Genomic DNA, 11,725 nt, shown 5'->3' with positions numbered 1-11,725 from the left:
ATAGAGACAGACTTCGAGGCAAAAAATTCTGTGTAGCAACAAAAAACATTCATCTCTAACAAAGACAGAATTCTTTTGTTTTCGTCTCTAACAAAGACAAAAATAAACACAGAATGGTTCCATCTCTAACAGAGACGAAACTCAAGGCAACAAATATTTGCCTCTAATAAAGACAGAATTAGAGACGAAAAAAGTCAGACTCCAACAAAGACGAAATTAGCAATTGAAAAATTCTATCTCTAATAAAGACAAACATATAGTGATGAAACAATTCCATCTCTAACAGAGACGGATATAGCGACAGAATATCTGTGTCTCCAATAGAGACGGGATTCCACAGACAAAAATAGACATGGAACGGTAAACAGAATTAGAGACAGTAAAATTTCATTTCTATGAATGCAATATGAGGTCAAAGATGTTGACACGGTGGTAGGATTAACTGATTGCATTTGCACAAGTAGCAATCAACAAAAGCAGTTTCTTTATATAGTAGCCCCAAAGCCTGTTTCCTTTCCTGAATTTCGTATCACAACACTAGACTACAATTTGCTGATAACGTAATGGACTAAGTCATCCCTTTTCAAGGGCACGGTTCATTATGTCACCAAAGATTCCTAATGACTTTTTCAAAAAGGGAATTAAAGGTATAATCTACAACTCTGGAATTTGCTACAAAAATTAAACTAAAAAATCCCAAGGACAACATAATTCCACCTACCATAAAGTAAGTAATTGCACGGCGTCAAGAACCTTGGGACGCATTGTTGGGGTTGGGGGGCGGAGAAACTACTTTGGGAGCCTCCACCTGCATTTTGAGACAATTGAACTGGAGTGCTAAAATTGGCTTTGATAGCATCACAGCGATGCTGAGGCTTCTTTCATCTTCTCCAACGTCTCTGGTTATGACATCTACAAGTCTTGAACTTTTGCATTTAGAAGAGTGGTCTTTCTCAGATGGGCCCCATACCTTTGCCGGTCTCACTGCTCTTATCCTGCAGGAGATATTGGCTATATGTTCAGACAGTATAATAATCATAGATAATACAGTGGCTACATGTTAAGGAGTAAAATCATTAACTTCTATTGAGCCAAGAACCAGGTTCAACTTTGACTTGGTTCACAAAAAGCCCATGTGAGATGAAGATAACATCCAAGTCTATTCGGAATCAAATTCAACTCAGCTTCTTTTACTGCACCTCCAGGATAATTGGACAGACAAAAAGAAACCATTCCGATTAGTTACTCGAAGAACTTTTCCATTTCGTTTGAAATCTATCCACTCGTGTCTTCAAAAAATGTAAAAAAGAAGAAAAACTGTGATTGGATACATCAAAAAAGGTTTATATGCAATGCAACAATGTCACAGAATTGATGGAGCTGGGAGCAAGTGCAAGCAATTCTGAAATTTTCACTGAATTCGCACCATAGGACAATCAGCCTGGTTTCGCATTAAGTCCAACTTCAACTTGTCTTTTCTTTTCATTTTTTCCTTTTCTTTTATGTGTGTGTGTGTGTGTGTGGGGGGGGGGGGGGGGGGGGGGGGGGTTGGTTCAATGGAAGACAACATCTAGGCCTAGGAATGGCATTGCCATTTAATTCAATTTTAAATCAGAACTAACCTGCATTCTATTTTGCAAGAGTACTTGAGAAGATGTGGATTATACTCGGTACGGCCGCTGCAATTTTTTTTGGGGGGGGGGAAAGAAAGATAGGAATCAGTTTTTGAGGCAGGCATTAGTAAAGCAACAAATTGCAGAAATTACCTAAAGCTTGGAAGCGACATCTTGACAACCGGCCCCATCAACCTGTCGGAATTTATCCCTGGCATTGCCTTTGCCAAGGCTGATATATTTGACAAAAAGGAAAATCAATGGACACAGAGAGAGAGAGAGTAATAATTGATAACTTCCGAAATTATGCTAGCTAAAGTTAACATTTGGATTCCTAAAACTAAGTAACATATCTTAGACCTTAAGAGTAGACTATTGATGTCAGATTTAATCGTGACACCAATGACAAAAAAACAATGAACAGGGGCAGAGTAATGTTACTCTGACTCCAGAACTCCCATATATATCATCAACTAATCAGAAGTCACTTTCTAGGGATAATAATTATCTAGATGAACACAATTTCGTAGCATAATTCCATTTACTGTCAAGTGACAAAAAAAAAAATCTCTATTTTGGTTATATGATCTACATTAACAATCCTACTTTCAACATGAAAGATATATAAACTGTGCGACCTAGAGAATATCTGCTAATATTAACTTGTAATTATAGCTTCCCAATTGCAGAACTGACAAAGGTAGCACTATTAAAAAATCCCACCATGCAAGTAAGCTTTAAAAATTGAAAATAAGTGACGTGATATCCAACTTTTAATTAGAAAACATGATCCTTCAGCCAATTCACACGAGAGAATAGTTGGGTTGCTTTCCCACTTCATTAGGAAACAGAACAAATGGTCTAAACAACTCACCAAAAGTACCAAGGTTGATGGTACAGATATCTGCTACAGCAGGGCCCTTGATTTCAGTCACTTGAATATCCAAGTAATTTTGTGGTTTATTGGGAGCAGTACCCACACCAACCATACTCAATAGCCGATTGCTTTTAACTTTTGATGGCCTTGGTATTGGTATAATTCTCTGCTGCATAGATATCACATTAACCAAAAATTAGGTCTATAGCTCAGGTATCGATGATGCAGGGAAGATAATTTCAATTCCATACTTTTTGTAAATAGAGTATATGCTTCAAGATGGCTTGCTCATAATTCTTTTCGAGTAAAATAAATATCTCTTAACCCTTCTTAGGTTTTCCTAATTAAGTTGCATCCAGATCCATGTGCTTATCTTGTAGAAATAGAATGGAAAAGAAACAAATCATTGTTTTAGAAAATTTTGACAATTTGAGGGAATCAGATTCATCATAGTTGACAATTTTGCCAACTATGTTCAAAATTTTGTACAACAGTCATGAAGTGCTTAGCTCAAGGCCAACCTTGGAAAACCTGGCAACTTGGCTTGGAAGTCCCACATGCTACAAGAATGAACGAATGCATGCAAGATAAGACGAAACATCAGAATCGGGAGAAATCTAATAATCATGAGAGCATTTAAAACCAGAATATTCCCCGTTGATGGGAAAAGGGGGGGGGGGGGGGGGGGGGAGGGGGGCACTCTCTAGCTTCCCACCTTTCGTCCATGAATGCATGCCTCATCACTGTTTACAAGCACTCGGGCAGCCCACCTGTTTAGTGAAAGAATTACTAGGCTTATTTCTTCCAAGGACAATACTATTGCTTTATAGTTTCATGGTCTAATTAATGTTCTCTGTATCTCAAAAAATTTACTCAAATTCTGTATATATGGATGGCCAAGTGCACATTCGACTTGGAGGCCATGTTTGGTTTTCTTTACAATACATGTTTACGGTGGTTTGAGACATACAAAGTAAGCTTTCATATCAATCCCTAAGAGTTCGAATGCTGGTATCCACTTTTAAGTAAGTCAGTGCAGCAGTGTAGTTTGGCACCATCACCAAACCATCCAGCAATGACCCTGAGCCAGTCCCATATTTAGGACTTTGCAAAATTTGTAAGTGGGTATTTTGTGAACAAAACTATTTACTATTGCAAAACGACATTACTATATTTAAGAGCTAGGTGAAGAACTTACGCACAAGATGTAGGTGGATTCCATACTGTTCCTGCAATCACCACAAGCTGAAGAAGCCACAATAAAAGAAGCAAGTTGTTATCCCAGTTAGTGATTATATATTAAACCTTGTCCTTTCTTGTAAATTGCTACAAACTTAATTTGTTTCTACCAACATTAGTACTGCTTATCTTGTGTTTTCCTCAACTTAAAAATATAGAATCAGAAGCAATTGAAAGATTTTTTTTGATATACGACCTCATCGAACATTCCTGCTGGGCTGTCATCATAATTGGCAAGAAAGAAGCCACCAAGAGTATACCTGTAAAATGTAAACTACAGTCGATTAATGAGCAATCAAAGTCTGTCATTTAATTAAAACCTTATTACAATAGAGCAAGAATATACCCGAAAGCTTCAACTAATTTGAACTCTTTCGGGATGAAAGCTCGAGCAGTTTCTGCTTTCACAAGATGAAGCTGATACAAGGCACTGACAAGACGAACAAAATCACTTTTACGAAGGGAAAGCGACAAAGCCAAGCAAAGAATTGAAAATGTATCTCAGTAAATTAATCGAGAAATGGGAAGAAATCTTGCCTTCCTCTGAAAACCCAGGGAGGTTTGCCATACCCTGAAGGAGGTTTTACTTCTTTAACATCCATGAATCTAAAGACGAGAAGTTTCGTTTGAAGGAGAGTCCAAATTCAAATAGCTTGATCTGTTTCGAGAGAACGCCTGCGGGGGGAAAAAGGAAAGAGTAATTTCATTATTATTTCTCAGTAAGAGGGAATAATGTAGGCACTAGGCAAAGCTGCTTCATTAATCATGGTGTCACTGATTATCCCGCAATAACTTTGAAAGTTCAAAACAAAAGTGAAACTATACTAGTAGCCTGATATAAGTTATGGATTAAGTGGTAAAAAAGGACTAATTTCGGGGCCTGGAAACAAACAAATAGCTAAAACAGAAAGAGCAAACAAAGCCAACGGAATAGGGCAGTGAAGTATAGACAGAGAAAGGTAAGAAGGGGGAAAAACACTACTCGTAATGAGATCTCAGCAAGTGGTTAAGCTTACAGAAAGGATATAGGAGCCACAAACCGACGAGTTCTGTAGATGGAACTGCAGAAATAAAAATCCATCCTTTGTTGGTCTGTAATTTCTCGTCTTGTGAGGGTACAAATGCAATGCCTGGAGAGAGACCAGCAAACTATCCCATTCAGAGTCTGGCTTGAATTTTGCCTCAGCTGGAGAAGAAGAGAGTGGGGGGAGAGGGAGAGAGAGAGAGGAGAAGGGGGGGAGGGGGTGGTGTGGTGGTGGAGGAGAGGCGTGACATCAGCAGGAAGTGGATAAAGTTGTTGAAATCCGCAACTTCCAATTTCCCATGTACTTCGTTAATGGTTTAGATTTACCATCTTCTATGATTCGGCGCCAACTGAATGGCAATCCCACCACACCAAACCAGGCAGCAGCTTCCTATCTTTGTCGGAAAATATTTAGGTATTATCTTCCTGTAAAAGTGGCTCATGCATATCATACACTTGAAAATTAAAACTTTTTTTAATTGTGTGATTCAACACTTTTAAGGTTAAGTAAAGTCAAATTTTAAAAATATCAGGTGCTTCTTACTTTTTTAATCGTCGTGCCATTGCTTGCCATGCCTCGCCTCGCCTCCCTTCCCCCCTAATCTATGTGTTAAATGCAGTTCTACCCTTCTATTTAAATCTAATGCTCAAACAAAAATTTCACTAAATTTTTTGTACTTTAATCAGTTTCAGCCTGTCCTGTCCTGTCCTGTCCTCTCTGCCTACGCTATTTTATTTTTTCTAGATACTAGATAGATATAATATCATAGTCTCCAGCGATTATGATTAATCTAAATGTGAATTTGATTGAATCTATAAAAACACCAAACAAAAGAAAGAAGGGTAAAAGAAAAGCAACAAAGTACGACAGTACAGTACAACATCTCTTCCTTCCGATCTCAATCATCACAAAAAAAATTAAATTAATATGCGAAGGGAATGGCCTGGATTTTAGTGTAATAAAAATTACTTTGTAATGGCTAATGGGGCTTTTGAAGCTTCGTGGTATCCCGACAGAGACCAAGCCCAAGCCCATGTCCATATCCATGTCCATATCCATATCCATATCCATTGTCTGTCTAATTAATGAACCATCTTATAAAAAGTGGTGGGCCCATTAAAGCTATAATAATAATCATTAATCAGCGCAGCAACAGCCAACCGCAAAAGCATAAGTTTTTTTTGAGGTACGAGTTCGTTCACTTTTAATTAATTTATTTAAAATTTATGTTTCAAAAGGTAAGGATTAAATGTTTTATTTAAAACCAAAAAGAAAAAAAGAAAGAAAGAACAAGAGCAAAAGGCTAGACTGGGGATTGGGCCAAGGGGAAGAAGAATGGTTCTTCTAAACTTCAAATAATCCTTCACATTAATTTAATATTTATGCGTGTTTTGTGCGTTAATTAATTGGGGGCTACAGTATTATTTCATTAGTAATTAATTAATTAATTAATGGATGATGAAACTGATGAGTCACATCACATGACTGACTAAGGGAAGCATGAAGCATGAGATGAGGGAAGTTGTCGACACGCTACGGTGGCTGGAATCTGGATCCACCAATCATATGGGATACCCACTTCCTCTCACACGTCCGTCCACCCGTCCATCTGTCCATCTCATAGTCTCAATCAATTTAGGGTTATTAACTTTAGTTGATCAGTTAGTAAAAAATAATATATTATTGAACTAGTTTCAGAAATTGTTACCAAAACATTTGGTTTGGCGTGTGTTTGGCGAAGAGGGTGTTTGTTTGTTGTAGTATATAACCAAGCAGATAGAAGATAGAAAAGGAAGATAAGAGGCCATTAGCGAACAAACTCAGCATCCACTACTAGCCAAAAGGTTGCGCGTGGCGTGGGTGGGTGGGGGCATCTCTCTGTCTCTATTGCCCTTTCAAGTTTCAATGACAATGAAACAATGCTGATCTGATTGAATGCATATCAGCTCTTATCTCCTTCCTCTTCCCCCTCTACACTTTTCTTCTCTTAATTTTCTTTTATTTGTTAACACATAAACATACTATTATTATTATTATTATTATTATTATTATTATTATTATTATTATTATTATTATTATATTTACTCAGATTAATGATATCGTACTATAGGTTATTGCAGTAAAAGCTTTCTTAAAATATATGTAAAAAAAAATGTTAATTATTGATTCAAAGAGGCCTTGTTGCTTGCTTTGCTTTTAACTCGCTTGCTTGTGCCATTTAAGGATGTTTCAGTTGGGATTATTAATGGTTGGTACTTATTTTTTAACTAAATTATGGCTCTTTATAATTGAGATTATTTGTACTTTTTTTCTTCCTTTGCTTTGAAATTTACTCAATTATAGAAAATTATATGTATTGTTTTAGACCCATAATGTTGTTGGGGCCGTGTAAGTGAGTGTAAGTGCATTTGTTGGATTTATTATTTATTGTTTATAGAAATTTGAACAATCACACTAAATTTCTTAAATTAAATTTGAGGCTTTTCATTTGTTCCAAGAATCACAACTTTTAATGAGTTTTATGATTTTAATTAATTATTGTATTGATTTTGTGGCTCTTGTGAGCCCTTGGTGCAACTATAAAAGGCTACCCAAGTTTCATTTTTCATCATCCAAGCATTCCAACATTCTCTAGTTCCATCTTGTATTTGCATTCACCTCAGAGAGCAAGTTCCTTTATTGAGTTCTGTCAGCTCCAACTGTTCGAGGCCGCCGTTCTGTTGGAGAGACCGTTTTATCCTACTGAAGTTTTCGCCATAGCCTGCCGGCTGCAAGTTGCAGGGCGATCTTGCTTTTAGGACAGTGCTAAGACGTGACTCGATCTATTGTGTCCCTTCGATTCGGCTGTTTCAGTTGCCATCAACCTCGTCTTGTCATCGGTTTGCAGTCCCTTGATCTTAAAGTTGTTGCTAATATTTGTTTTATAATATTGAGGGAGTGCTTATGCAGTTTTCAATAATTGCATTAAATATTATTGCAATTTAGGGGTTGGTGAGTTATTGCTTTATTTGCAATAAATATATTCTATAATTGTGACATACCTAGTCATAAATTCAACATTCTGAAAGCAAGATAGTATGGCTACCCCCACCCCCCATGCCACTATGACTAACACCACTACTGTCATGGGAACAATGGTGGCTAAGACAACTCCCCATGTGGAAAAGCCCCACCAGTTTAACGATGAGGACTTTAAGAGATGGCAACAAAAGATGGTCTTTTATCTGACCACTCTGAACCTAGCGCATATCCTGAAGGAAGCATGCCCAGTTACCCCGGAGAATGCAACTGCGGAGGAGGTCGCTGCCAAGGAAGCGTGGATGCATACGGACTTCCTGTGCCAGAACTACATCCTAAGTGCCTTGGCGGACTCACTGTACAACGTATATTGTACTGCCTACCCAACAGCTAAGGAACTGAGGGATGCTCTAGATAAGAAGTACAAATTGGAAGATGCTGGAACAAAGAAATTTCTCGTAGGGAGATTTCTTGACTATAAGATGGTTGACTCCAAGTTGGTGGTCAACCAGTTGGAAGAACTGGAAGTGCTCTTCAGTGACTTGCTGAGTGAGGGATTGGTTATAAATGAACCATTCCAAGTTGCCGCTGTGATCGAGAAGTTACCACCCTCGTGGAAAGACTTCAAGAACTACCTCAAGCACAAGCGAAAAGAGCTGTCCATGAAGGATCTGGCTGTCAGACTCCACATTGAAGAGGACAACCGGAAGGGAGATAAAGCTCCTCTCAGGCTGGAAGCAAGAGCCAACGTGGTTGAAGCTTCAAAACCTCAGCCCAAGAAACAACAAGGCAAGAAGAAGAAGGTGAACATGGGTCCCAAGAATAAGACCCTCACTAAGCGCATCCAAGGGAGCTGCTGGGTGTGTGGCAAGACAGGTCATAGGGCCATTGACTACCGTCACAAGAAGGGATAGAGCTCTGGCAACAACCAACGCAAGAACAATCAGACCAACATGATGGAAGAAGATGTTGATCTGATTACGGTTGTCACAAATGTCTGCATGGTGTCGAATTTCAAGGGCTGGTGGATAGACACTGGGGCTACTAAGCACATCTGCAGTGATAGGGCTATGTTCGCCACATATGAAAGTGCTAATGGCTCTGAGAAGCTGTACATGGGGAATGCTTCTGCATCTCCTATGATCGGAAAAGGCAAGGTCCTGCTGAAGTTGACCTCTGGGAAGATATTTACCCTCAATGACGTGTGCCACGTGCCGAAAATCCAGAAGAACTTGGTGTCTGGAACTCTGTTGAATAAGAATGGGTTCAAACTAGTGTTTGAGTCAGACAAGTTCACTCTTACTAAGGGGGGTATGTATGTGGGACGGGGTTATTTACTTGATGGTATGTTCAAACTTAATGTACTAGCCCAGGTTCCCAAGAATAATGAGAATAATAACAAGGCTTCCGCTTATTCTATTGAGTTGTGTGATGTGTGGCACTCGAGGTTAGGGCATGTCAATTATCGCTCTCTCCAAAGAATGGTAAATTTAGGATTGTTGCCTAACTTCAGTATTGACAAAAGACATAAATGTGAAGTTTGTGTCGAGTCAAAGTTCACGAGAATCCGTTTCCGTCTGTGGAAAGAAACAGTGAGTTACTCGATTTAATTCACAGTAATCTATGTGACATGAAAAGTACTCCTACTAGAGGTGGGAAGAAGTACTTTGTCACATTCATAGATGATTGTAGCAAATACTGCTATGTGTATCTATTACACAATAAAGATAAGACCTTAGATGTCTTCAAAACATATAAGGCAGAAGTTGAAAATCAACTTGGGAAGAAAGTAAAGGTGCTGAGATCAGACAAAGGTGGTGAATATGAATCATCGTCACTCTCTGAGTTTTGTGAGGTTAATGGAATAATCCATCAAACCACAGCACCTTATACACCACAACAAAACGGTGTAGCTGAAAGGAAAAATTGAACGTTGAAGGACATGGTTAATTGCATGCTTAACAGTTCAGGTTTACCCCACAACTTGTGGGGGAGGCTTTGCTTACAGCAAACTTAGTTTTGAATCGAATTCCACATAAGAAAACTGACAAATCTCCTTATGAAGTGTGGAATGGGAAGCAACCCTCGTATAAAATCCTCAAAGTATGGGGGTGTTTGGCTAAGGTTCAAGTTCATTTACCGAAGAGGATTAAACTTGGACCAAAGACGATAAATTGTGTCTTTATTGGCTATGCATTGAACAATGCTGCCTATAGATTCTTGGTGATAAAATCAGAAATTCCTGATATTAATAATAACACCATAATGGAATCTATAAAAGTGGAGTTCTTTGAGAACATATTCCCTTTTAAGGAAGAAAGACACAATGATGGTGGTTCCAAGAGGAAGTATGAGGCGAGCTTTTCTGAGGGTCAAGTTGGTCAGGAGATCGAGGTTGAACCTAGAAGGAGTAAAAGAGCTAAGAAAGCTACTTCTTTTGGACCAGATTTTCTAACCTATATGGTAGAAGATGAGCCTCAAACTTTTAATGAGGCTATGACATCGTCTGATGCTCCGTATTGGAAAGAGGCCATCAATAGTGAGATGGATTCCATTATGCAAAACCAGACATGGGTGTTGGTTAACTTACCTCCAAGAAATAAGTCAATTGGGTGCAAATGGATATTTAAGAAGAAACTAAAGGCTGACGGTACTATTGATAAGTACAAGGCCCGTCTAGTAGCTAAAGGCTATCACCAAAAAGAAGGGCAAGACTTCTTTGATACCTATTCTCTAGTGACGAGAATCACATCTATAAGGATGTTGATCGCAATTGCAGTGTTACATAATTTGGAAATTCACTAGATGGATGTAAAGACTTCATTTTTAAATGGAGATTTAGAGGAAGAAGTGTATATGGAACAACCCGAATGGTTTGTCGTAAAGGGACATGAAAAGAAAGTTTGTAAACTCATAAAGTCTCTTTATGGACTGAAACAAGCGCCAAAGCAATGGCATGAAAAATTTGATCACACTATGCTTGCAAATGGGTTCAAAATAAATGAGTGTAATAAATATGCTTATGTTAAAACCATAAATCACGAGTGTGTCGTTGTGTGCTTGTATGTGGATGATATGCTAATAATGGGCACTAATAGAAGTGTCATAGAATCCACAAAAGGAATGTTGAATTCCAACTTTGATATAAAAGACCTGGGTCTTGCTGATGTCATTCTTAGAATTCGAATAACAAAGAATGCCAAAGGGTATATAATTTCTCAATCACACTATATCGAGAAAGTGTTGCGTAAATTTGGTCATTTCGAGAGTAAGCCCGCGGTTACTCCGTTTGATCCAAATTCTAAACTAAAAAAGAACAACGGTGAAGGTGTATCTCCTTTGGAGTATGCTCGGGTCATCAGAAGTTTGATGTACATCATGAATTGTACAAAACCTGATATTGCCTACTCGGTAGGTAGGTTGGCAAGATACACGAGCAATCCTGGTCGTGACCATTGGGATGCTCTAGTCAAGATACTCAGGTACTTAAAGTACACGTTAGAGTATGGGTTACATTACACGAGGTATCCACCTGTACTGGAAGGGTTTAGTTATGCTAATTGGATCTCAGATAGCATGGAGACTAAATCAACCAGTAGGTATGTGTTTACCTTAGGTGGAGCCGTTGTATCATGAAGTCTTCGAAACAGACGTGCATTACACGGTCTACTATGGAGTCAAAGTTTATCGCTCTGGATAAAGAAGGAGAAGAAGAAGAGTGGCTTCGAAATTTCCTTGAAGACATTCCACTATGGCCTAAGTCTGTAAATGACATATGTGTCTACTGTGACAACTTAGCTGCTTCTATGAGAGCTAAAAACAGTGTCTACAATGGGAAGTCAAGACACATAAGGCGTAGGCACAATTCTATAAGGCAGCTGCTCACCAATAGAATAATTTCTATTGATTATGTGAAGTCGAAAGAAATTTTGGCAGATCCTTTGACAAAAGGA

The 11,725-nt window shown here is 38.5% G+C and overlaps 2 protein-coding genes across 4 annotated transcripts; one reads left to right on the top strand and one right to left on the bottom strand.

The window, feature by feature from the left end:
* Positions 1-466: 466 nt before the first annotated feature.
* Positions 467-5,174, bottom strand: LOC127809812 (protein NEOXANTHIN-DEFICIENT 1). Of its 3 annotated transcripts, none has more exons than XM_052348929.1 (11): positions 4,746-5,174; positions 4,267-4,404; positions 4,076-4,159; positions 3,926-3,989; positions 3,689-3,735; positions 3,206-3,260; positions 3,012-3,050; positions 2,488-2,659; positions 1,767-1,845; positions 1,623-1,679; positions 467-995 (listed from the first exon to the last, which is right to left on the bottom strand). In XM_052348929.1, exons 2-11 carry the CDS (start codon positions 4,329-4,331, stop codon positions 746-748), a joined length of 912 nt encoding a protein of 303 aa, XP_052204889.1. In that variant the 5' UTR covers positions 4,332-4,404; positions 4,746-5,174; the 3' UTR covers positions 467-745. The 3 variants fall into 3 exon arrangements, with proteins under 3 accessions (XP_052204889.1, XP_052204891.1, XP_052204890.1); XM_052348931.1 differs by having other exon boundaries at positions 2,488-2,656; positions 4,746-5,172; XM_052348930.1 differs by having other exon boundaries at positions 4,770-5,172.
* Positions 5,175-7,888: 2,714 nt separating this feature from the next.
* Positions 7,889-8,686, top strand: LOC127809256 (uncharacterized). Its single transcript, XM_052348019.1, has one exon. It carries the CDS (start codon positions 7,889-7,891, stop codon positions 8,684-8,686), a length of 798 nt encoding a protein of 265 aa, XP_052203979.1.
* Positions 8,687-11,725: the final 3,039 nt, after the last annotated feature.

Source organism: Diospyros lotus, chromosome 9 (assembly GCF_014633365.1).
Source record: "Diospyros lotus cultivar Yz01 chromosome 9, ASM1463336v1, whole genome shotgun sequence".
Classification (NCBI taxonomy): domain Eukaryota; kingdom Viridiplantae; phylum Streptophyta; class Magnoliopsida; order Ericales; family Ebenaceae; genus Diospyros; species Diospyros lotus.
This window is presented reverse-complemented; position numbering and strand designations above follow the sequence as displayed.